Source organism: Lontra canadensis, unplaced genomic scaffold, assembly GCF_010015895.1.
Source record: "Lontra canadensis isolate GAN:19392208 unplaced genomic scaffold, GSC_riverotter_1.0 scaffold1, whole genome shotgun sequence".
In the NCBI taxonomy this organism is placed as follows: Eukaryota; Metazoa; Chordata; class Mammalia; order Carnivora; family Mustelidae; genus Lontra; species Lontra canadensis.
Window position 1 is genome coordinate 28,639,885 of NW_022630995.1, and position 25,983 is coordinate 28,665,867.

General features: G+C 36.7%; 1 protein-coding gene across 1 annotated transcript in view; it reads left to right on the forward strand.

The window, feature by feature from the left end:
* GABRA4 (gamma-aminobutyric acid type A receptor subunit alpha4) overlaps positions 1 to 23,708 on the forward strand; it is a 67,031-nt gene extending 43,323 nt beyond the window's left edge. Inside the window, exon 9 of the mRNA XM_032852436.1 lies at positions 21,576 to 23,708. Within this exon, the coding sequence (XP_032708327.1) occupies positions 21,576 to 22,094 (519 nt within the window). The 3' untranslated portion in view covers positions 22,095 to 23,708. The remainder of the gene's footprint in view (positions 1 to 21,575) is intronic.
* The last annotated feature ends 2,275 nt before the right edge of the window (positions 23,709 to 25,983 follow it).

Genomic DNA, 25,983 nt, shown 5'->3' on the forward strand with positions numbered 1-25,983 from the left:
CAACGGATGAGTAAAAAGGGATTCTGCTAAGCACACAAAAAAATTAATCAGAAACTCATTCCAAAGTTTAATTTCAATGTTCAGTTTTTTTTCACAATTCATCAAGCTGACATTAAAAGTTGCTCCACTCCTTTTAAAACTGAGCATTTTAACTGTTCCCTCCCCAATTACTCCACCAGCTAGATAAAGAAAGCCTTTAAAGCCCAGGTCTCAGGCTTGAGGTATTTGAGTACTGCAAAAAATATATTGTAATAGAAGACATTTTTCGAGGTGGTTGTGATAAGATCTCCTCCCCCACTGGTCGTCTGCCATGCATTCCTTACAGTGTGAGGAGTGTGAGGTGGAGTCTGTGTTCCCTCACACTTGAAACTGGTTGGAGCAGGGGGCCTGTGAGCCCAATAGAAGTGGTGCTTTGTGACATTGAGCCTGGCTTTCCTGAGACCCCTTACTGGGACCCAGCCCTCATGTGGCAAGGAACTAGGTCACATGGAGAGACCACAGGGAAGATATTTCGGCTGACAGCCCCATTATCAACTCCCAGAAATGTGAATGAGGATGCCTTCAAGGTGGCTCCAGTCCCAGCCACTCTGACTAAAACCATGTAAGAGACACTGAGTGAGAGTTGCCAAGCTGAGTCCAATCAACTTCCAAAGCCATGAAAGGGACTGTTTGGGATGATTTATTATGCACTAGATAACTGGAAAGCATATACTTTTTAAAAAATCAGATATACTCACGTTCAAATACTGAGTCAACCTTTTGCTAGTGAGATGATGTCAGCCAAGATCTTTAATTTCTCTCATTCTGTTTATCTTACAGATGTTTAATCTGAAATACTGTAGGTGCTCAGTAAATATGTTTTCCTGCTTTCTTCCCACTGTTCTGCCTTCCCTCTCTTCTTCTCTTTCTTTCTTTCTTTCTTTCTTTCTTTCTTTCTTTCTTTCCATCCATCTTTCCCTCCCTTGCTGTAACTTTTCCTTCCCATGTAAATTCAACTGAGTGCAGCTGCTTTTGTGGTAGACCATTTCAAACTGGAATATGTTAGCGCCAGGTGTGGATTTAATTGAACCTTTACTTAGAATGCAAGCAGACAGAATTCAGGATGCATTTTTTTTCCCCCAGCAAAAACTGCTGAATCACTGGTTCCAAAATCGGCATAGAATATGCTCAGACCTTTCACAGACAGCATGTGTGATGTTATCAAGTGTCTTGGGGGAATGGGGTAAACACATTTTTAAAAAAGGAATGTTTGCATCAGTTCACAGTGAACGTTATCTGAATTCGTTCAGGCAAAGAATATCTTTAAAAGCTAGATAAAGGAAATGAAGGCGTGAGCAACATGTTATTTGTAGGAATGACATACATTATCTCCTTGGCAACTGCAGGGTGGCATGCAATTTGGCAATCTATGTTGTGTCATCTCGGATGCCTGGAAGTCACTGTTTCCTATGGAAACAAAGGAAAGAACAACATGAGAAAAAAGTTCTGATTTTAGTACTCTGGAAAATTATTTTAAAACCAAGGGACCAGCAGGTTTCCATGGCATAACAAAAACTCAAAATGGCATTAAATTTTCATATTTTTTTGTCTTTTTAAAAATTTTAATTTAATTTAATTTTTTTGTGTGTGTTCCAAAATTCATTGTTTATGCACCACATCCAGTGTTCCATGCAATACGTGCCCTCCTTAATACCCACAACCAGGCTTATCCAACCCCCCCTCCCCTCCAAAACCCTCAGTTTGTTTCTCAGAGTCCATAGTCTCTCATGGTTTTTCTCCCTCTCCAATTTCCCCCAACTCACTTCTCCTCTCCATCTCCCAATGTCCTCCATGTTGTTCCTTATGCTCCACAAGTAAGTGAAACCATATGATAAATGACTCTCTCTGCTTGACTTATTTAACTCAGTATAATCTCCTCCAGTTCCATCCATGTTGATACAAAATTTCAGTATTCATCTTTTCTGATGGAGGCATAATACTCCATTGTATATATGGACCATATCTTCTTTACCCATTTGTCCATTGAAGGGCATCTTGGCTCTTTCCACAGTTTGGCGACTGTGGCCATTGCTGATATGAACATTGGGATACAGGTGGCCCTTTTTTCCACTACATCTGTATCTGTGGGGTAAATACCCTGTAGTGCAATTGCAGAGTCATAGGGAAGCTCTATTTTTAAATTTTTTAAGGAATCTCCACACTGTTTTCCAAACAGTGGTTGCATCAACTTGCATTCCCACCAACAGTGTAAGAGGGTTCCCCTTTGTCCACATCCTCTCCAACACTTGTTGTTTACTGTCGTGTTGATTTTGGCCATTCTAACTGGTATTAGGTGGTCAATGTGATTTTGATTTGAATCTCCCTGATGGCTAGTGATGATGAACATTTTTTCATGTGTCTGTTAGCCATTTGTATGTCTTCTTTGGAGAAGTGTCTGTTCATGTCTTCTGCCCATTTTTTGACGGATTATCTATTTTGTGTATGTTGAATTTGAGGAGTTCTTTATAGATCTTGGATATGAGCCCTCTGTCTGTAGTGTCATTTGCGAATATCTTCTCCCATTCCATGGGTTGCCTCTTTGTTTTGTTGACTGTTTCCTTTGCTGTGCAGAAACTTTTGATCTTGATGAAGTCCCAAAAGTTCATTTTCACTTTTGTTTCCTTTGCCTTTGGGGACATGTCTTGAAAGAAGTTGCTGTGGCCAATGTCAAAGAGGTTACTGCCTATGTTCTCCTCTGTGATTTTGACAGATTCCTGCCTCACATTGAAATTTTTTATCTATTTCGAGTTTATCTTTGTGTATGGTATAAGAGAACCAGACAAAGACCCCACCAAAAAGGAGAATTTCAGACCAATATCCCTGATGAATATAAATTTTCATCTATTAATTCCACAATGCTTTAGAATATGGACTAGATCCAAATTTCCTTTGGCCCTGCTGAGCTTTTTATTCATGCTTTATTTCCAAATGATGACTCAAGACATTTGTATGGAACTTTCAATATACTGGTGTTTAGTAAGTCTTTCCTAAACATCAGGATCTCAGCTTATGCACATACATTCATCTGTTTATTCAACGAATCATTGTCAAGTGTTAGCTTGTGCAGGAATCGTGCTAGGTGTTGAGGCTTGCACCCTTTGCCTTATGTCTTATAATCATGCTGGCATATGCAGAGGATAGGATGGCATTTCCTTACTTGAAGTGAATCCATAATTTAGCAAGCATTCCTTTGGCCATGGTCCGAAGATCCTATTATATTGGGAGTTAAGAAATAGCAGATGTGAGCCACAGGGCTACACAACACTCGATGGGACACAGAACAATTCTCATCATGGCTTTTCTTTGGTGGGTGATTTCAGTGAATTTTCTTATGTATAGTGTCAGCTGGTTTTCATCAAGAACCTCCAAACGAATGGCTCTAAAATATTTCTAATAGTGACTCGTGCTCAATATAATTTCCTTTGGTAGGTAATTTGATGAAATTGAATATCTTCAGTGAGGGAACTTCAGATTGCAACATAGCTGGCTGGAGTCTGCAGGTTTCCACTAATGATGAAATTCAAAGAGGTATCAACGTTATAAAATGCTATAAAGGCAGTCAGAATGCTTGCAGTGGGGCTTATTGACCACAGCAGAAGAATGATATGGTTGGTAATGTGAAATTAAAGTGTGGCATCAGTGGTGCCAGGCTCACCAGTGGGGCACTGAGAATTCTTTCACAATGGCATGGCAGAGAAGGGCTTGAGATTTACTGTGGAACACGAACTTGGGTTCAGGAGTCGGTAATTTCCAAGCATGATCTTGCCTCCCATTGACTGGTTTAGTGTCTCCAAACCATTGCCTTTACTGCTTATTCTACATCTTCTTCCAGCCCCACTACAGCAGAAGGTGGGACATTTATCTACATTGTGAGGTGTATTAAAGAACGAATGTGAGGCAGAATGCTACTGTCCACTGAAGAGTCTCACAAAAGAACCTTCTAAGCTGACCTTCCAAATAGTCATTTCAAGTGTTCTTCCAGCTTGGAGGAGTAGAAGCCATATGCCTGATTTTATCTTTTCAATATTAAAATTAACGACCAGATTTCACTTCCTGGATTTTTCTCCCATAGGGTCTTATTTTACTATGTCCTTTCTAAGAGCAGTATTTCAGCTTAGAATTTTCTTGGGTTTGTGGATATATTCATGGAAGATTTAAATAGCATTGCAGCTGTACAGAAAAGCTGTTCTAGTGTGTGCTTTGAAAATCAGCTTTTCAATAACTGATAGCTTTAGAACTATGATTGAGAGGAAAAATCCAGTCCTTGTTAAACAAGCTATTTCAGCCCTTGGCTACATGTTTCAACTGATTTCAAGGAGAGACTCAACGTTTCCCATAGCTTTGCTCCTGCAGAAGCAAGTTGGTGCCTGTGTGCCTCATGCCTTTCCTGTGTAGCAGCAGAGGGGGAGGGGAAGGGGAACGTAGATCCAGGAAGGGATGCTCTTCTGCTCAATAGCAATCATCCAGTCATACTTTTAAACAAGCAGATGTATAAAATGGGAGAGGAAAGGCGTTTAATTCTGGTTATCAGTTAATATTCCAGGATTGACTCATTAAACAGTTCATTAACTACTGTAGTGGCCCAGGAAGTATAATCTGGATAGAATAAATGACTGTCATCTGGTTTCCAAGTGGATTTAAATGCACTGCTTTTGGCTATATAGCTTTGCCAACTACTTATCTCCTGAGACACATTGTGTAGACTCATTTTTGCTCTTCCGAGGGTACAGGAGGGAATGATTTTGTTGCTGATTTATTTCTATACACTTTGCTCATCATTTATTTATTATTCATTTGACTTGTTTTTACTGACTATCTCTTTGTGCTTGGTACTGTGCTAGTTAGTGGGAAAGGGAAAACACAAGAACCCTGTCGCCTCAAGGAATCCACAGTTGGAAGGGGCACTCACACAGTATGCCACATGCTAGGCCAGGAAAAAATCTAGAATGCTGTGTGAAGATACAACAGTTCAGATTAGCATCTCTGTGGTGGCGTATTCTGATGGTGGTGGTGGATATGTCATATTGAATTTCTCAAAGGAATCCATAGCTAAGTACTACCTCAGAAAAGATAAAAGGGAGGCAAAGAAGATGGAGGAAAGAAGGCAGTTGAGGGGTATGTGCAAAGATCCAGAGGCAAGACAATACAACTGATATTTGTAGAACTAAATGAAGGCATTCTGCTATAATCCAGGTGTTTTGATGAGGTTTCCCCAGAAGCAGAACTCTGCTGCAAGGATTTATGTGCAAGCACTTTGTTTTTTGATGTGATCCCAAGAAACACTGTGAGGAAATTAGATGGAAAGGAAGAAAATCCAGTAAAGTATGATTAATGAGCAGATTTTCCACTGTGTACCCATCGTCTAGGGATTCTCTCAGAGTATGTATGGAACACACCTCACAACCCACTGGTTGACAAAGAAGTGAGATACTTACTTACCAACTCCTGTTTCTTATTAATTAGGATTAATCAAGGGAGGTTAACCTTCTTGAACTTTTGGTCAAATACTCTTCCCCAGATCAAACTCCTATAGACAGGGTACACTTTAGTCAGAGAAAGGCAGTAAGCCATCATCTTGTCTGGAGTAATGTCCTGGGTAAACCAAATAAAAACAGACGAGGCACTAATAGCATGTGCTACACTAGGGTAACTGGGGTAGTTATGAGGAGGGTTTGAGAATAATACGGAAGATGAGACTGGACTGGGACGCAGGACGCAGATCATGTAGAGTGTTAAGTTATATATGTATTTTAAGTTTTTTTCTTGAAAACAATAGAGAACTAACTGAAAGAATATAAGCAAGGAAGTAATGTGATCAGATTTTTATAATGCATAAATATTATTTTAGTGGAGAGTAGAGAGAGGGAAGATTCATAATCATGTTAGGTCTGAGAATGTTAATAGCCTGTGCAGTAGCCAAGTGTGAAATATTGATTGCCTCTACAAAGGCTGTGAAGAAGAATAGATATATCGGAAAAATATTGAGAAAGTTAGACAGAAAAGAGTAAGGCAGAAGTGGATAAGAATAGTTGAAGTTTGTGGCTTGTATAGCTAACTGAATGGTGGACCAGTCTTTAAGATCTAGAATATAGCAGGAGGTATATATTTGTAAGGATAAATACCTTGGATTTATTAGATAATATATTTGTATGTAGATTTGACTTTAGACAAAAATGTTATTTCTGCAAAGGTAAGAATTTGGGGGCCTTCCCTCCACTTTTGTGTCACCAGAGCCAAGAACAGTGCCTGACATATAAATAAACACTCAATAATGTGTTGAATAATTAGATGAATAAGTGAGTGGAAGTATGAATGAATTAATTAAATTTTTAGTATCCTTCTAGTGTATTTGAATGATATCCTTCTGGATATATGGGTCTTCAGGTTGGAGAAAAATTTGGGAGGTAGACATTGATTTTATAATATTGATATAAAGATGGTAAACCAAGTCCTTGGACAGGTTTATTTACCCAAAGATTGAGAAAATTGGGATATCTGAGAGTTGAACCCTATGGAAAGATAGCATTTTAGAATTAGGCAGAAGAAGAGCATTCCACATCGGAGACTGAGAAAGGTAAGGGAAATGGGACTAAACTGTGGAGTTTATGGGAAAAATTTAAAGAAGGAGGAAGTGATCAACAGTTTTAGATGCTGCTGAGATAATAGGTAAGACACAGATTTTAAAAAATGCCTGTTGAAATAATCCACAAAGCGTTTTAAGAGAAAGCTAGGAGAGGACATAAAATAATAATGGGTTGAAGAATAAATGACAGGTGAAGAATCAGGAATAGTAAATGTAGACATTTTTCCCTAAACCAGCCATGATAGAAAGAACAGTAGCTGAAAGGGGTAAAAAGCTTTAGGAGTTGAGGGAGTTGATATTTTCATTTGCTTCTTTATAATCTAAGATAAATTTTAGCATGTTTTATGTTAAGAAAGTATGACTATTTTTTTAATTGCTAATATAATTAAGTAGAACAAAAATTACAGGATTCCTGATTTTATGTCTCCCTTCAAACATCCATCAGCCCAGAAAGAAACCTTTTAAAGAAGAGCCTTTAATTATCTCTTCCTGCAATTGACAGATCTGGGCAAGTTTGGGTTTTAGCTAGTTCTTAGCATTGCTCCAAGGAACGGAGCTGATTATCTCTATCTAGAAATAGGAAATAAGATGAATTTTGAGCAGAGCACAGAATGTAGTTCTCATATCTTTCCAACATTTTCTGGGGTGTACAGTATTCATTTAAGATTTACTTCTATTGAAAAATATGGTGAATATCTAAGGATAGAAATAATGGAAATTTATATTATAATATTTTACCTCATAGGGACTATCCTCATTTTTGCCTTAGAATATGAAATGATAACAATATAATATTAATATTTAACAAGTACTAATTGCTTACTGTGTTCTAAGTAGGGTGTTAAGCGTCTTATGGATACTACCCCATCAGTAACTCTAAGTGCTATTGTTATTGTCCTTATTTTACCCAGGAGAAGACTAAAGAACAGAGAGGCTAAAAAACTTCTCCCAAAGTCATATAGCTAGTATTTAGCAGAATCTGAAACTTGAATCTACCTGATTTCAGAACCTCTGGTCCTGATTCTGGTTTTTAACTCCTAATATCCTGCCAATAAGAATGATAATAAAGATAGATATTTAGTAACTTTTGGCTTTAAGATTCATTTTATAGATTTTTTAGAGGGCACATTTTTCTTGCTTCCTACCAGATTTTGGGGCCATCTAGTTTCTGGCCTGCTTGGCTGAAGTGGTTGTCTTAGTGGTATTCATTAATGTGTTGATGAGCCTTTTACCATAAATTGCAACTCAGCTACTGGTTCAATTCATGCTAAATTTGCAATCTGCCTTTACTGAAGTGCAAAATTGTCTTTCTTGTCATAAAGTGGTAGAACATGCAAAATAGTCTAATACCTTATTTTCTAGTTCAAGTAAGATGATCTAGGCTCAGTTTTAAAATTTTCACTTTGGATGAACAGCTGTTTCAGCATGAGAGCCTTGTTAAATGTTGAATGGTTTTGATAATGCCTCATTGGAAACTATAGCTGATAGCATGGTACTTACTCTTCAGGACAAGTCAAATTATTTCCTGGAGAAAATCTAAATGGCTTCAGCAATTTGGGGGGTTTTCTGTTTGACAATGTAAGAACTACGAAGTGGTGTCATGGTAGACCATCAATTTGTTCCGACTTAATATGCCGTTTTACTGTAGATGGAGTAGATTTGTAATGAATTGTGTTAAAAGAATAATTCAACATATGCTTTATGACCAATTGGCTGTGTTTCCATTTGTAAAGATTAGGGAGAGGGATTGGTTTTGGAAATACAAAAGCATACACAATAGGTGGCTCCATGAGTCCTCTTCTACTAGACACACATATGTATATGCATTAACTTTATACATAATTTGGCACATGGATTGCTGAACTTCATTAACTTTAATTACTTGTAGATAATTACATGTTTGAAGAATCATTCTCAAGTCAGAAACTAGAGCTACTGCTTATGTTGATACCTTCTCTGGGTTACAACTAAAGTTCAAATTACAGTGTTTTATGCACCAGGGGGAGAAATGTTTCAGCTTTACCATATCATATACTTGAATGGTAAATTTTTGAACATCTTTTTAAGTGCTATATTCTAACTTAAGAGAAAGTTTGTGGAAGAAAGTTGGGGCACAGCTTCCCTCTCGCAGAAGATCATCATAAAAATATTTTCATCATATAGAAGATACAGATTTTGAGTGGTAGTGTTGATTCATTTTTAGAACAGTTTAAAATGTACAGGATAGCTGAGATAAAGTAATGTCTATAAGCATGTTATGACAACCTAGTACCAAAGGAGTAGTAAGAATATAAAGAAGAATGGGAGAAAGAGGAATATGTTAAAACTCGAGAAGAATTTTCGCATATACTGGAACGGAAGGATTAATCAGAGAAAGATTTTTTGTGAGGCAAAGCATATGTTTAGCTTATGCTAGAAACCAAATAAATGTAAATAAAATCAACTCTGAAGGGCTGAGCCATTTATAGTTGTTACTCAACTGGTTTGGATTTTCAGGTAAATTCTTTTCTGCTTTCTTTCAGTCTCATTAACATATGTATTTGCTATTGCAGGCAGCATCCTAAAGTGGTTAACATTGTGGGTTTGGGATTCAAATCATACCTCTGACCCATTTTAATTGTCTGACCTTGGCCTCTGACACTAGGTTTTAGTGTCCTCATTAGAATGTTAATACTAGCTCCCAGGTGGTTGCAGGAGATATGTGAGGTTATTTGTGAAAACCATTTAGTGTAGTGCTTGCTATTATTATTATTAGCAGTAGTAGTAAGTACTTAATACACTGTAGAGATGTTGGTGGAGATTCATGGTCTCTGTCTGACAAGTGCTAGTATAGGACATTAATTATGTGAGAGTAGCCCTGAATATAAAGCCTTGCTTTAATTGCCCATTTCAAAATGATTTAAAAGGGAGAAAAGAAAAGGAAGATTTTAGAGCATCTTCAAGGGATCTCAAATTTTAACTGACAAGGAAGTTTCTCAGCCTTCCTTATCCTTATGCTACTGAGAGAAATCTTGAGAATTTGTCTCCACTACCATAAGGCACTTCCTTCCTTTCTTCCACAGTCCCTCCTTTACCTTGTTTAAGCCTTACTCATCCCTAGTTTCACTCACTTTCTCAAAGAGGCTTTCTCAGCAATCAGGCTAGGTAATGTACTCCCTAATTTCTTTAATTTTCCCTTATAGCATGTATTGGTTATTATAATTTTTTATAATTCCTGAGAGAAGTTGCCAAGACTGTATTTTTTTTTTCACTTCTGTACTCCCAATGTTAAGCAAAATAACTTGAAAAATTAGGCACTCAATACATGTATGTTGTATAAATTAATAGTAGGGTGAATCAGTGTCTTTAATAAGTCTTTTATTGCTTATGAGCTTAATTGTGGATCTTCCAACAAGAGATGAAGCATGGCTCTTGAGTTCTTTTTCCTAAAAATAAATCTATTGGAGCTATTATAAATGTTTAGATTCAGTAGGCAAACATTGTCTAATATTGTAAAGAAACTCAGCCTGTTTTAGGTAAGGTTCTTGGCTCATCAAAGTCTTTCTTACACTGCATAGCTATGATTTTACAAAGGGATGTGACTGATAATGTTTGAGCTTTGAAATGTTTCCTTTCAGAAGAAGTACACTGCAAATCTGGTCTTGATAAATTATTGCTTTTTGGATGGTGCTCCTGTTGCCTTTGCTGATGCAGATAAAATTATTACTCAGACTACTTGATATACCAGCCTCCTGTGTTTTTGGCAGGAACCTGAGTCCTTCTGGGTGGATATTTATCGTAGCACAATTTTATTATGATCAAATTGTATCAAGTCTATAATAAGAAAAAAAGCCTAAAAGTTTCTTAAAGTAAGAAAAAAAAGGATAAACGTTTTCTAAGTTCAAATGTAATTTTCTGAATATTTTAAAGCTGAAGCAAATCATTTCCATAAGATGATGTACATGATTTGAAAATAAATTCATTTGGCCACCCAAGTTAGGGATTTAAAAACTTGATAAGATTTCTCTTGCAATGTTTAATCAGATATCTACATATATTAACTCTACTTTTAAGGATGAAAAAAATCTTAATATAAAATGTGGAAAAGAAAAGTTATAAATTATGTTATTAATGACATTTTCCCAATATTTAAATAAATAAATGCCCTGAAATTCACAACACACACACACACACATACAGAAAGAGAGAGAGAGAGAGAGAGAAAGTCAGACATTAGAGTCATTATAGGAAAGGGGGCAAAAATATTTAGGAAAAAGTATGCAGTTGTTAAGAAGGATCTGGAGCTAAGTCCAAACTAGAAGGGCAAATAAAAGCCCCAGTTAATCAAATTCCTCTGATTTGAGAGAAGAAAAGATGAAAGGAGCTCAAAAGACTCCTGAAAGAGTCTTCTATCTAGGCAATTCGGACAGTTTGGAAAGAGAATGTAGATGCTCCCTGGTATGTATGAAAGTATTTTTATTCATCCAGAACAACTAACAATATTACAAAGAGATCAATGCTTAATTCCTGTCAAAGGCATCTCTATTTCTTTGCATGTCTTGTATCTTAACTCTGTCCAGCATTTGGGGATATCAGAAAGGTATATTCACTCGGTGGAGAAGAGAGAAGAGGATAGACTAGAAACAAAGAAAAAAATCTGAAAAGAGAGAGCTGCAAGTTTGTTTAGATTTTATTTTTTTCCTCTGAGGCTAGTTAATATTCACTATTTTAAAAGTCTTAAACTAAATATGCCTTCAATTTAATTTTATTGATGTTAGAGTATTGTTTCAGTCACCTCAGGCTGCCATAACAAAAATAACGTGGACTGGATGACTTAAACAACAGAAATGTGTTCTCTCATGGTTCTAAAGGCTAGAAAATCCAAGATCAAGATTCTGGCAGGGTTGGTTTCTGGTGGAGAGTTCTCTTTCTGGCTTGCAGATGGCTGCCTTCTCGTGGTATCCTCTTTCAACACAGAGAAAGAGCTCTGTGGTGTTTCTTCTTCCTTTATAAGGATACCAGTTTTATTCTGATCAGGCCTCCATTATTATGACCTAATTTAGCCTTAATCGTTTCCTTAAAGATCCTATCTTAATACACTCACACCACATGATGGGTGGTTAGAACTTTAATACATGAATTTGAAGCGGGACACAGTTCAGTCTATAGTAATGATTAAAACCTCTTAATGTTTTTATTACTTTACCTTCTTTGACATTTGTTGCCTTCTACTATTCCCAAGTCTAGTGCTTTCACTGCTCCATTTCCTGCATCCAACTGAAGTGTGAAAAAAGTCCTTTTGACTTCTGTAATTGAAATGAGATAAAAGAGGGTGATACTATATTGCCAGAACAATATATATATACAGATACAATTCTTTTTAATATTCCATTATATTTAGAAAGTGGGCCAGCCAAACTAGGTTGCCAAAGTTCTCATTCTGACCCAGTGTTCTACGTCTGTCTTTTCGTGGCATAGTGTGCTGTGAATGTCCTCCTCGAGATTGGATTACATCAGTTCCTCCAGTCTTTGCTCTTTCCCTGATGACTAGTTTCTAGACTTAACTAACGATTGGAAAATTCCTGAAAGAGACCAGTGATCTGATATAATACATGAGATTCCTTTTTTATATAACCCACATCATTTTTGGACATTGAAATACTCGTGGCTGTAGTTTTTCCAACATGAAGCACGACATACAGTTGTGGCAGCTAATTAGTTAAAAGCATGCTAGCAGAGTGACAGTTGCAGAAGAACCACTCAGTGAAAGTTAACCATTGTTTTTTCCTAAAAGAGATTTTTATGTTTCTCTTATATCACAAGTTATAGGATTTACTATAGTGCTAATTCTCCCATTACTGTGTTCAATATGCATTTTAATTTTGTATTTCCTCATATTTATTCCTCATTTCAGCCAGAAACACGCTTTTCATGCCTGGCTTCCTTTTATACCACAGACTGTCCCTTGCTTCAGTGTTCCTCCACCTTTCTGATTATTAGAAATGAAGACCATATTTTTATAGAAATCCAGAAAATATCTTCTAAAAGTTTATTTACCAGGGCACCTGAGTGGCTCAGTGGGTTAAGTCTCTGCCTTCGGCTCGGGTCATAATCTCAGGGTCCTAGGATCGAGCCCCACATCAGTCTCTCCGCTTGGCAGGGAGCCTCCTTCCCCCACTCTCTCTGCCTGCCTTTCTGCCTACTTGTGATCTCTCTCTCTCTATCAAATAAATAAAACCTTAAAAAAATAAATAAAAGTTTATTTACCATAGTGTGATTTATTTTTGAGTGATATACCTCTTTCTTTTGGGGACAGAATCTCATTATCTGCCTTCTGCTGGGTTATTTCTATATAATGCTGGTTTGATGCCTTCTGTGTGCTAGACAATATAAGTATCTTACATGCATTATTTTATTGATTCATTATGAGGAAGGTACCATTATTATTCCTGTTTTGGCAAGGATTTTGAGGTTTCAAGAGGTTCAAGAACTTGCTAGATATCTCATAGCTGGTAAAAGACAAATTGAATACTTGTGTCCCAGTCTCTTTGATTTGGAGGCATGTAATCCTAATTATTTAGCCAGTGTTTCCCAATTTCTGATCTCTGATGATTGGCAATAATATAGCCAATAAGTAAGCCTTCCTGCAAATAGGCCTGAAGCAGGTTTTAACTAGTTCCCAGGTTATTTTTATTTATTTATTTATTTTTTGTTAAGATTTATCGATTTATTTGAGAGAGAACAAGAGAGCATGTGCACATGTGAGCAGGGGAGGGGCAGAGGGAGAGGGAGAGAAAGAGAATCTCAAGCAGACTCCCTGCTGAGCACCGAGCCATCATGGGGCTCAGTCTCAGGACCCTAAGATCATGACCTGAGCCGAAACCAAGAGTCAGATTCTTAACCAACTGAGCCACCTAGGCACCCCCCACCCCAGGTCATTCTTATAAACACTTAGAATGACTATAATGCTGCTTTTCATTAGTAAGCAAGAAGAGATTCATCCAGGTTAGTGTTTGCATTTGGATAAAATGAGTGGAGTATCATTTGGCCTCTACTCTCTCCTGGGTTACGTTGGGAGCATTGGCGAATGCAACTCCTGGAACAACTGCAGGTAACATTCTGGTCAAGTCCACTTGATCATACTGAGAGCTTCTGCTCTGACTAGTGAAAGCTCTGGCAAAGAGATTTCCTCTGCTAGAGCCATATATTTAATATACAAAGCATTGGCAAATAAAAAGAAGCACTAAGAATCACTATGAAACGAAATTAACCACCACATTGCATGTCTTCAAGAAATCCTAATATTTTAAACTTTCAGCTTCTAAACCTGTGAAGACAAAATGAATAAATTCTGTAAGGCCTTGTTCTGTGGTAATTTCAAATTGAAGACATAAATTTTTTATCCCAGTGCCTGATATTGAAAGTAGTATTTTCATTGCTTATGGAAATACAAACATCGAATTAAATGCTAACATTGGGAGAAAATGAAATACAATAAATAGAGAACTGAGCATTTTCATTTCTACATTTTGTTGTTCAATGTGTGATTGAGTCCCCTGGTAACTATTTATGAAATATTTAGCATATTTATTTGGAGGGGACGTTTTTCATTTCTATGTGGTAGCATTTTCTAAAAACACTACTGATAGTCCTCAGCAAATCATTACCTTGGAGTTTAGTTTCAGCTGCTCTACCATACTTGTTTATTTCCTTATTAAATAAGATGCATCTGAAGTCCTGTCAGAATGGCCTGGAATAAATGTCTTTACGTTATTGGATTTTTTTAATATGTGACTCACTGATATTCTAGAAGATAAACCTGTTCATTATTAGTCTTGTTTGTTTTTAATTTGGAAGAGTTAAATTACATTTTATTAAACTTCATTAGCTTCTCAAGCAAGCAATATGAATGAAGCATGTATTCTGCAAAGCTCGTCTTGGTCACTTTATCTCAGTGCTGCTAGAGTAATAAGTGGAGATGAATATTCTTTTTGCAGTTAATAACAGTTCTTTGGAAATTGTGTCAGATCACAGTCATGATTGACGAATTGCTTGGATGTGCTCCTGTTTGCCCGTTGCTGCTTTAATTTGTTGGGAATGTTTGAGTCTGCCTCCTCGCATCTCTATCCCACCAGTTTCCTTGCTTTGGGCTATTGTGACTAAAGACAAAATGATTTCAAACTAAGTCATTTTTCAGAATTCAAATGAAGCTTAGGTGTTTTCCTTGTTTGTAATCACTGAGTGTCTGCTGAATACTGATGTTGCCACTCAAATCTCAACATTGCCTCACTCTGACACAAAATTCCAAATTTCCAAAATTCAGGGGCTGCGTGAATAGTATTCCTAGTCAGTCTCGTGCAAGCTAAGTCATCAGGTTTTTCAATCCTTTTGTGGTTTGTCACCATGGAAAATGACAACTACTTTTTACATAGTAGTCCTTGGACATCAGTACAAATAACTTGAGTATCATTTGGCTACTTGGCAGTAAGTAAATTTTTAAGCCCCAAATCAGTCTAATTCTGCTTTCCTTTGTGTGGGGGCTGATATATAGAGCATTGAGACTCCTAAAGCATTCTTAGACTTGGGATTGCATCAAGGTAACATACACCATGGGCGCTACCTGTAATATTCTAGAACTCTGCCCCATCAACAAAAGATTGGTGATCTGAAGGCCAGATAGAACATTTGTGACACTTTCTTTTCAAATTTTTTTTTATTTGAAAAGAATCTTGATTCCAAAATATATCCGTTTCAAGGAAATATATTAAAAAATGAAGTAGGGGGGGTGCCTGGGTGGCTCAGTGGGTTAAGCCGCTGCCTTCGGCTCAGGTCATGATCTCAGAGTCCTGGGATAGAGCCCCGCATCGGGCTCTCTGCTCAGCAGGGAGCCTGCTTCCTCCTCTCTCTCTGCCTGCCTCTCTGCCTGCTTGTGATCTCTCTCTGTCAAATAAATAAATAAAATCTTCAAAAAAAATGAAGTAGGTACCTGTTGTGTGCATTCTCCTATAGTGATTAATAAGATAGTTTTTATACTCTAGAAGCTTACTAATAGTTTTAACCAAGAATAAAAAGATTTGATCTTTGCTTCTGAGTGATAATCCTAGTGGCACACTTCATACCACTCCCTCCATTTTCATAAAGTCTCTTGCTTCTTTGATTCTTTTTTTCCAATCACCTTGGATGGATCCTACCTCTTTGGCTTGGGGTCACTTTCTTTCTCCAGGTGTATTCTTCAAGTCTATACTTAACTTCTCTGCTATTTATAGCTTGTCTAATAGTAGGTGTTGTGAGAATGTAATAGTATATCCAGTCTGAATATAATTTTCAAACCATCAAAAAGAGAATTCATATAAATATAAAATGGATATCAAAGTATTATCCGGCTCATTATTTAATGAGGGAAACACATAAATGGTAAAACTGGTTCAAAATCTTTCTAATGATTATAAATAGTCATTTAAAGAAATGGAGTACTGCAGTAAATACTGTAAATACTAGGTTAGATATTGAAGTGATTACTACCCTACGGGGCAACAAAACCATAACATAACCTTTGGTGGTCTTTTCTGCTGGACAGGAATCTACAAGTTAACACATAACTTCAAAGTGTTTGCACTCAAATCCAATATTAAATAGCAGAATCAAATTCAAGTAAGTTCCCCTACAAGCTTAATGATCCTTGGGTGGACTTGTTAAACAATGCTCCACTGTGACATTAAAAGGACATGCTGTACTCTTTTCTGATTTCCAAGTCTTTAGTCAGTTTCTAACAATGTACCTGACTGTTACAAATACTGAACTGTCTCAAATAGATAGGTGTTGTTTATTAAGTTATTTAATGTCTCCTCCACATTTGTCTATCAAGAGGCTGTAAAACGTGGCAAAGCGCTCTGTAAGTAATTCGCTGTATGACTTCAAGCAAGTCATAACCTCTCTGTTCTTACTTTCTTCTATACCTAAAATGAGGAACTGGAATTTTAGAATTTCTCTCCGTTTTAAAATACTGTTATTCTTTAAGAATGGAATTATAAAGGGCAAACTATCTTAGTCCTTTAGCTAGTATGTGGCGTTAGGCAAGAGGGCCCCCTAATGGTCTTTGATGAATTCTGGGCAGGTCAGCCTTCTACTTTTCCCAGAATGCTTGAGAACTTCCTGCCCACAACAAGAAGTTTGGCAACGGGGCGCCTGGGTGGCTCAGTGGGTTAAAGCCTCTGCCTTCGGCTTGGGTCATGATCTCAGGATTCTGGGATCGAGTCCCGCATCGGGCTCTCTGCTCAGCAGGGAGCCTGCTTCCTCCTCTCTCTCTGCCTGCCTCTCTGCCTACTTGTGATCTGTCAAATAAATAAATAAATAAAACACCTTCTTAAGACCCTTGATTTAATTGGATTTCTACAGTCCAATGTTATCTACTGTCAAAGTAATACTGCATAAAAAACAAGTACAACGTTTCAGTGGCATACAATAAACATTTACATCTGCTTTCAAGTCTATGGGTTAATTGGGAAGTTCTGTTGATCTTGATTAAGCTTGGCTGGGCAGTTCATCCACTCTTAGCTGGGACAAATTCATGTGTCTAGTGATCAGCTAGCCGTTGGGTGACGTAGGAGAGCCTCACTGGGGTGACTGGCTCTGCTCCAAAAGATCTTTTTACCAGTTTAGTCCTTCCTTGTTCTAGTAGTGTTGATGGTAGTGTTTTGAAGGAGAGTGAAAGTGAGGAAGAACTCCTAAGGCCAAAAAAAATGACATACCCATGACTTTCACCACATACTGTTGGCCAGAGGAAGTTACAAGGAAGCCTGTGGGGAAATAAACTTCATCTCTTGATGGGGGAGAAGTGGGACATTCATATCACAAGGGGGCATGAATATGGAGAAGGAGGAAAATTTGTTGCAATTTTTGTATTTAATCAACGATATAGTACATGATTCACAGTTAGGATTTCAGGAAGTTGTGGAAAGTTGTGGACCTAGAGGGAAAGAAGACAGAATCCTGTAAATATTCTTGTGCTTTCTTCTGGAGTCCGCCTAAGTCACTTAGAGTTAATTTTCATCCTTTCAGGTCTTATTTTTAAAATTCATTCAGCAGGACTAGAGCTGTGTTTAGGGCTAATTATCTCATATTTCTGAAGCAAGGTCATTCTTAGTACTCTACCAAACATTACACGAATTGTGAGATTTTATAGTCTGGCTGGTGCAAACATGCATTATTCCTGGTTTTGTGTGTTCCGGGTACTGTTTCTTCCAATCCTTTTAGGAGGTTCTTTTTGCAGCCTTGGGTAATACTTCCTACTCATAAACTGATCTGTGCTTAGCAGAATAGTCAATCAATGGGGACTCTCTCAGAGTTTTGGAGTTCTCTCTCACTTTTTTTTTTTTTTTAAGCATATACTTCTCTGTTATTTTTTCTTGTGAACTCTAGCTACCTTGACTTCCCCAGATTCTGAGCTCATGTCCTCAATTCAGGGAATCTGGCATATTTCTCCTGGATTCTCCTTTTCTGTTCTGCTGCGTGGATCCCCTTTCAAGTTTGTTTCTTCTTTCTCAAGGATTATAGTTCTATGTTGTCAAATGCTCAGTGTCATAAAAAAATAATTGCTTCACATATTTTGTCCAGCTTTTATTTTTCTTGTTATTTCATACAGGAGAATAATTCAATCCCTTTTACTCCAGTCTGGTCAGAAATGGAAGCCTTTGATTCTTAAAATTTAGTTTTAGGAAAAATATGGGTTTCTAAAGATTATGGGCAATGTGAATTCCTGAGGAAGAAAGCAATATGCAAATTTCAGATATTTGAAAACGTGTTTCTTTCCTGCTTGTTTAATTGGTCTGCCATTCCTCTCTTCCCTTCTCTTAATATATTCAGCATTTTGCTACAGTTTGACCTTCACTATATTTTACTTTTTGTTATATTTTTGGCTGCATCATGTGTGTGGGTATGCATCTTGTCAATGACAGTGTAAGCTCTCTATATGTGGATATACCATATTCTTTATATTCTTCGCTGTGTATATGACATTTCAAAATTAATGTTAATTGATTAACTATTATTCCATTCTGTAAAAAGAGACTCAGAATCTGAGGATTAATTGACATGTACAATGTGTTTCGTAGAGGAAAAGTTCAGGGTAAATAATGGTATCTTTAGCCTTTATGTTGGTGTTAATTTTGTTTTCAATTGTCTCCACCAGAATTCGGTGCCATATGTTAGACTACAATTTCTCATGAGTTCAGCTGAGCCTGCTTAGAAGACTACTCCAGACTGACGTGAAGAATACTTTCTAAACCTCTTAGATCTTACTTTGGCTCTATATTTTGTAAAGCTTTTATTCTTTCTCTACTTAACAAATTTGAAGTCATAATCTACAAATACATTAGATATGGATTAAATACTTTCAGCCTACTTGATGGACCTGGTTTTGAAAAAGGATTATATTTGTAGATTAGACATGTCTCTGTAAAATGAACTGTCAGTTCATTGTATATGATTTTATCTGTGATATTCCTGTAGGCTGGCTCCTTCTAACCACTCACTTGTGAGTTGGTCTTTTTCCTCTCCTTCCTCACCTCCTCATTTACCTTCTATTTCATGGAATGGTAAGGGGAGAGGGTATAGAAGGCAATTGCAATATACCCTTAATGTATCTTAAAATAAACATAATTAGAAAGAAATTTTTTACAAACAAAATCATGGTATGTTCTAAAGACAGAGGTGACTAGTTCGGGAATCATTTGAGCATTGTTTTCCTTCATTAGCATAGGCAATCTGTAGTTGGCTATACAGTTCCTTATCATGCCTGTGAGAATAGAAAGAGAATTAATTTTAATCTTTATCATGCAACTGTATTCAAGTATAGTCTTGTCCTACACATAAAATAATTTGATGGGGGGCTGTGCCTGGGTAGCTCAGTCGGTTAAGCGTCTGCCTTTGGCTCAGGTCATGATCCCGGGCTCCGGGATGGAGACCCACATCCGGCTCCTTGCTCAGTGGGAAGCCTGCTTCTCCCTCTCCCTCTGCCTGCCTGCCATTCCCCTGCTTGTGCTCTGTCTCTCACTCTCTCTCTCTCTGTGTCAAATAAATAAATACATAAAAAATCTTACAAAAAGTAATTTGATGGAAAATAGGGAGTTCCATTTTGATTTAAACATCCTTTCCTGGTAAATAGTTTGAGTTCAGATATTTGCGCTATGGTATGATGATGCCATTTATATGTCTAATATAATATAATTTGAAATTAATGCCCCTTTGTATTTTTATTATTGTAGTGACAATGTAAAGTGCATTAGGATCTCCAGATTTTATAATAATGTGTATGATTGCCTATGTAAAATTATGAAAGTAAACTTCATAATTTTTACATAATAAGTTTTGGAAATGTAAACTTTAAAAAAAATTTTTTTAAATGTATGTATTTATACTATAAACTCACTGCCTTAGAAAATCCTAGAAAGTACAATACACAGTACATAATTTATTTATTTATTTATTTACTTATTTATAAAGATTTTATTTATTCATTTGACAGAGAGAGACCACAAGTAGGCAGAGAGGCAGGTAGAGAGAGAGAGAGAGAGAGGGAAACAGGTTCCCTGCTGAGCAGAGAGCCCCATGCGGGGCTTGATCCCAGGAACCTGGGATCAGGACCTGAGCCAAAGGCAGAGACTTTAACCCGCTGAGCCACCCAGGCACCCTCCACAGTACACAATTTATTAGCTGTTAAAGCGATGATGTCATTACATGTCACTGTAGCCGTTGGGAAACTTCTGTTCACTCATGAAAGTAAAAGTGAAAAAGACAAATAACATCTTCATATTATGAATAGCTTTAACCTTGTGGACCCTATAAAAAACCTCAGGAATCTCTCTTCCCCAAAGATCCTCTGGCCATAATTTGAGAACTACTGCACAAGTCAGTTAATGATGCTATGAAAATTGGCTCTCTCCACAGGAGGTGAAAATCAGAAGCTTAATTCACACTATACAAAAATAAATAAATGTCAAATGTCAAATGAATTAAAGGTGGGGGGGGCTGCCTGGGTGGCTGAGTCAGTTAAGTGTCTGCCTTCAGCCCAGGTCATGATCCCTGGATCCTGGGATCAAGTCCCACATCAGGGTCCCTGCTCAGCAGGGAGTCTGCTTCTTCCTCTGCCTCTGCTCCTTCCCATGCCCATTCATTCTCTCTCTCTCTCTCTGTCAAATAAATACATAAAATCTTTTAAAAAATGAATTAAAGGTCTAAATTGAATAAGTGTAACTTCATTATCTTCGTGTAGATAGCCTGGCGATACCAACGGGTGATGGAGCGATGGCGAGAAACCAGAATTTGCATACACTCATGGTGGAAAGTTTAAGTAGTTTTCCTGCTTATTTCAAACATTTATTTAACATATGTAATGTTGAATAAATTTCAAGGGTACAGATATTCTACAATCCAGCAATTCTACTTTAATTTATGTGTCCCAGAGCCTTTGGAGTTTCCGTTTTTTAAAGAATGTCTTGTACGTATGGATGGTTATTAGTGTTATTCTGTGCACAAGAGTAAGTAAATTTCTTTCTGTTTATAAAACAAACATATATAAAACTTACTGAAGGGTATATAACCTATCACAGAATATCATTTATAATAAAACTGAACAGGGAAGTTGTACAGCTATCATCATGAGCTTCTAAACTAAAGTCAAGCCTAAGTCTAGTTTATAGTTCTAAAAGCCAAATCTTTCTATAGATTTAAATTCTGATTACTTCTAAGAGTGGACAATATTTTGAAATTGAAGATTTTTGATTCAGATTTTCAAGTACATTCATGTTATTATTTAGTTAGGCATTTTTAAACTTTTACATCAAGCTGAATGGCTATCGCATATTAATAACAGTTTCTTTTATAGAAACCACTGATTTTAATTATTTGATTCCTTTACATTTTGTATAAATCTACCTAAAATGACATAATCAATGTAATTTTTAATATACCTTTTCAGAACACAAATGCCAATCTGAACATGAGAAAAAGAACAAATGCCTCAGTTCACTCTGAATCTGACGCTGGCCACAGAACTGAGGTGGGAAACCATTCAAGCAAATCCTCCTCAGTTACCCAAGAATCTTCTGAAGCCACATCGCAGTCTTACTTAGCTTCCAGCCCAAACCCATTCAGCCATGCAAATGCAGCTGAAACGATTTCTGCAGCAAGAGCACCTCTATCTGCTCCCCCTTCTACTCCTGGCAGAACTGGGTATGTGTCCCAACAGGCTTCCACCCACCGTGTGTTTGGATCAAGACTGGAGCGAATTAAGACCACCGTTAATACCACAGGGGGTCCTGGGAAGTTGTCAGCCACCACTCCTCCCCCTGCTCCACCACCGCCTGGATCTGGCACAAGCAAAATAGACAAATATGCCCGCATTCTCTTTCCAGTAACATTCGGGGCATTTAACATGGTCTACTGGGTTGTTTATTTATCTAAGGACACTATGGAGAAATCAGAAAGTCTAATGTAATTTTGTTGCTAGAATAGTTTCCTAAAAGATGATGAACTTAATGCAGTATGCCTTTTTAAATGTTTTTAAAGATAAACCATTGTTCTTTATTAAAATAAAAAGTCTATGTAATTTTTACATTTAAAAAATTCAAGCCAGTTATTGGGAGAGTTAATTCATTCCTCAGTGAAGAGAGAGTGAGCCATCTTTCGTTGCAGAAAAATGATTTGAATAGAATCAATTCAGCATTCAAATTACATGAATTGCAGACCATCTTGGAAATTTGGGACAAGAGAAATAGGGCTATTAGAGATACATGGCACATACTTATGCATTGAAATTTGAAAACAGACTATGACATCTTTTCATATACACTATGAATATCAATCAACCACCCTAAATTTCCCAGTGGCACTGCCCTTAATCAGAATTGTTTATTGGATATCATATGAGGTGACCTTTGGAGATCCTGCTAGCACCTGCAAGAAAAGAACTTTCCTTGTTAAATGAAACATTTTGAAAAGGAAATGGAACAAAGCAAATACTGACCAATGAGTGAAACCTCTGCTGCATCTAAAACAAAAACAGAGACCAGGGAAGATGTGTTCACTGTCTTATGTTGGCCAAACAGGACTTAACCCTTGACTTGAAAATCTGTGCTTTGAGCCAAAGTTTAACTCATTGTATGAATTCTTTTTTACAGTAGTTCATTCAGTTATGTATTCTTTAACATATAGTTATTCAGAGCCTACTGTGTTCCAGGCACTATGCTAGACACTGTCTCTCTAGGAAAGCTCTTTCACCTTTACCTACAATATTACTTGAATAGTAGAACAGTCAGTGCATGCTCACGAATCATAAATTAGCAGAAGATGTTGCATTCTTTAATGGAAGAAATTTATTTAAAGTCTGAGAGCAAATTGAAAATACTTGTTTCTCCTATATTGTAGAGGGTAACAATTAGCTTCACTAATTGACTTCAAAATATAATGAAAATGTGTGCAGGTTGTTCTCTAAATGAGAAGCACTGTGTACCTAAGAGTAGAAATCTGGGCACTATAAGATCATATAAATTATTTGTCTCAAATTTGATCAGAATAGTAGGATAGAATTTGATCAGAACCATAGACTCATCAGAATTAGGAACTCAACCCGAGGCCTTTTAGATGCTTTTCCCAACATAGATCTATATGGCTGGTGAAATGCTAATCGTCAGGATAGTTTTGTGTCTGTAGTTTTGTATTTCCACTTCTCTGGAAGTTTAGTGTTTTGGGGAAGGGCAGTTTTTGTATGGTTTCATAACAAAGGTGAGTATTTTAAAACTAAAAAAGCAGCAAAGGCATGGTGTAAAGAAGAAAAATCATAGCCAAGGGGTAGGATTCTGCTGACTCTGGTAAGCAATTTATCAGGATTTTCACGTACTAACTTTTCTTTTTAATTATGTAGGCTTAACAACTTAATTGAATTTCTTGCAGCTGTCTTATGACACTAAATCTATGTCTAGTTTTTTGTTGTGTTGCTTCCAGATTTTTCTTCTATATTTCTTTCTTTCTGATCAGGGTTGTGTGAATGAATGTGTTCTGGATGCTTGGGGGAACACTTTGATAAAAATGGCTACCTTCCAAACAGAATCTCTTGTTTTTTGTTTGTTTGTTTGTTTGTTTGTTTGTATTTTTTAGAAAAGAAATAATATTAAGTATTTGCCATTGGTTTTTAAGTTGTTGCATTGCCTTGGAATGGTTGTATATGAGAACTGTAAATTGTGAAAATGCCAAATATTAATTGTGAGTCATATCTGAGAGTTCCTCTTTGGTTATCACTCTAGGTATATCCTAGAATCGCTAACAATTTTAAGGCTGAAAGACGCTTTAATAATCATCCAATACAAGTCCTCACTTATAAGTTGATGCCAGTAATATGAGGCCAAATAAAATTTGTATATGTGTATATATTTAATAAAGAGTACTTGTACAAAAGCTTATCATAAGTGATTTTATGAATGTGAGTAGATTTCTAGCCTTGAGGACAATGCTTAAAATTATTGTTGGAAGCTATGATTATTTATTATTCCAAGAAATGACCTTATTTCTTTAATGAGGAATATACTCCTTGTTTATCCATTGGTCTATTCTTAAGAAATATCTTATGGCTTCCTTTTTAAAAAAAAAAAAAGAAAGAAAGAAATTCTTCTCCTATAAATATCACAGATTTTAAAGGGGTAAAAATTAATGATGTTAGAATTGCAGCCCAAGGATCCAGGTGAACGTATATTTTTCTTCTTTGTATATGAAGAAGATTTTAAAATAAATCAGGTAGCCAAATAAAGAGAAAGGGCAAAATTAACTAAGGATTCTTAATTGTTAATGTGAAGAGTAAATTGACCAGAAAGTCTAATCATTGGTATAAAAAGGAATTATTTCACTTGCACATGATGTTTATAATAATAATAATAATGCATAGTTTATTTTCTCTAACTGAATTTCATTATATCGAGTCATGGCTACATTTTTTTTTTTTAAATACTTCTGTGAAGAACCAATCTCTTTTTACCAATAGCAAATCTTACAGGAGTCATTAGGAGAGCTCAAAGTCTTGACAATTTGTGAAGAAGTCTGGCTGAGAATGGTAACTCTGTATATCTTGTCTTTTAAAGATGAAATTCAGAACTGTCTTACTCAGTACCAGTATCTATATCCTAGCTTTCCACTCCAAGTTGAACCTTATACGTAATTACTTCCAATTTACTCCAGGCATGACTAGGTATAATAGCATACTTAAATGGTTAATCGGTAGTTAAACATGACTTGTATTTGTTCATATACAGGGTATTTGGATAATGTATGTTTTAAGTCAGACCCCACAAATCTTGAATTAGAGATGGCGGAAAGTAGAGCCACTCTCTTACTTAGTGATGGAAATGAATCATAGAGAGGCTGGTGACAAAGACAAAAGCAAGGGACTGGAATTAACTTTGAAAGGTCATTTTTCAGTCACTTCACCTTAACAGTGACCATGTTTCAAGCAATAAGTAAAAAATTTGTTTGTGGTTTATTTTACCCATGAACTAGTCAATTCTGCCTGACCTAGAAAAAAATCCCCACTCTGTTTTCCAATTGTCCCCTCTTCAAGATTTGTGAAAAACACCAAGTGAAGACATGGATGACCTCATTTCATGTTCTGACTCTATTTTGATTTTAAAGGAGTCACTTAGGGGTGCCTGGGTGGCTCAGTCTTCAAGCATCTGCCTTCAGCTCAGGTTTGAACGCAGGGTCCTGGAATCAAATCCCACGCCGGGCTCCCTGCTCAGTGGGAAACCTGCTTCTCCCTCTCTCAGACCCCCTGCTTGTATTCCCTCTCTTGCTGTCTCTCTTTCTGTCAAATAAACAAATAAAATCTTTAAAAATGTAATAAAGGAGTTGCTTAACCTTGCTAGGCTTGATTCCTTATTTATAAGAGGATGGGAGGATTAAATATTATCTAAGCTTTCTTTTAATTTTAATATTTTCTGATTCTCATAATAGACTAAATACAAGCATTTCTTAGAATAGATACACTCAAAACTTTGTGCCACAAACAGATGTTTCTGGGGAAAAATTCCTGATTTTAGTTTTACTGTCTAATTACTTATAAGCTTATGACTGACTCAAGCTAATGTTCCCTAACCTTAAGAAAAACAAAACCAGCTTAAAAATAACCCACGACCCTCAGACCAACTAAGAAAACAAAACCAAAACAAACAAAACAAACAAACAAAACACCCATCTCCGTTTAGATTAGATATTTTCTTCCCTGTGGAAGATTTTATTCTTTAAAGAATTTGGGTTTCTCTTTTCTGGGTATTTATTCATCCTTACTAATTGGACTCCTGCTTTATATTATGTATTATGCTCATTTTTAGGTATATACAGAG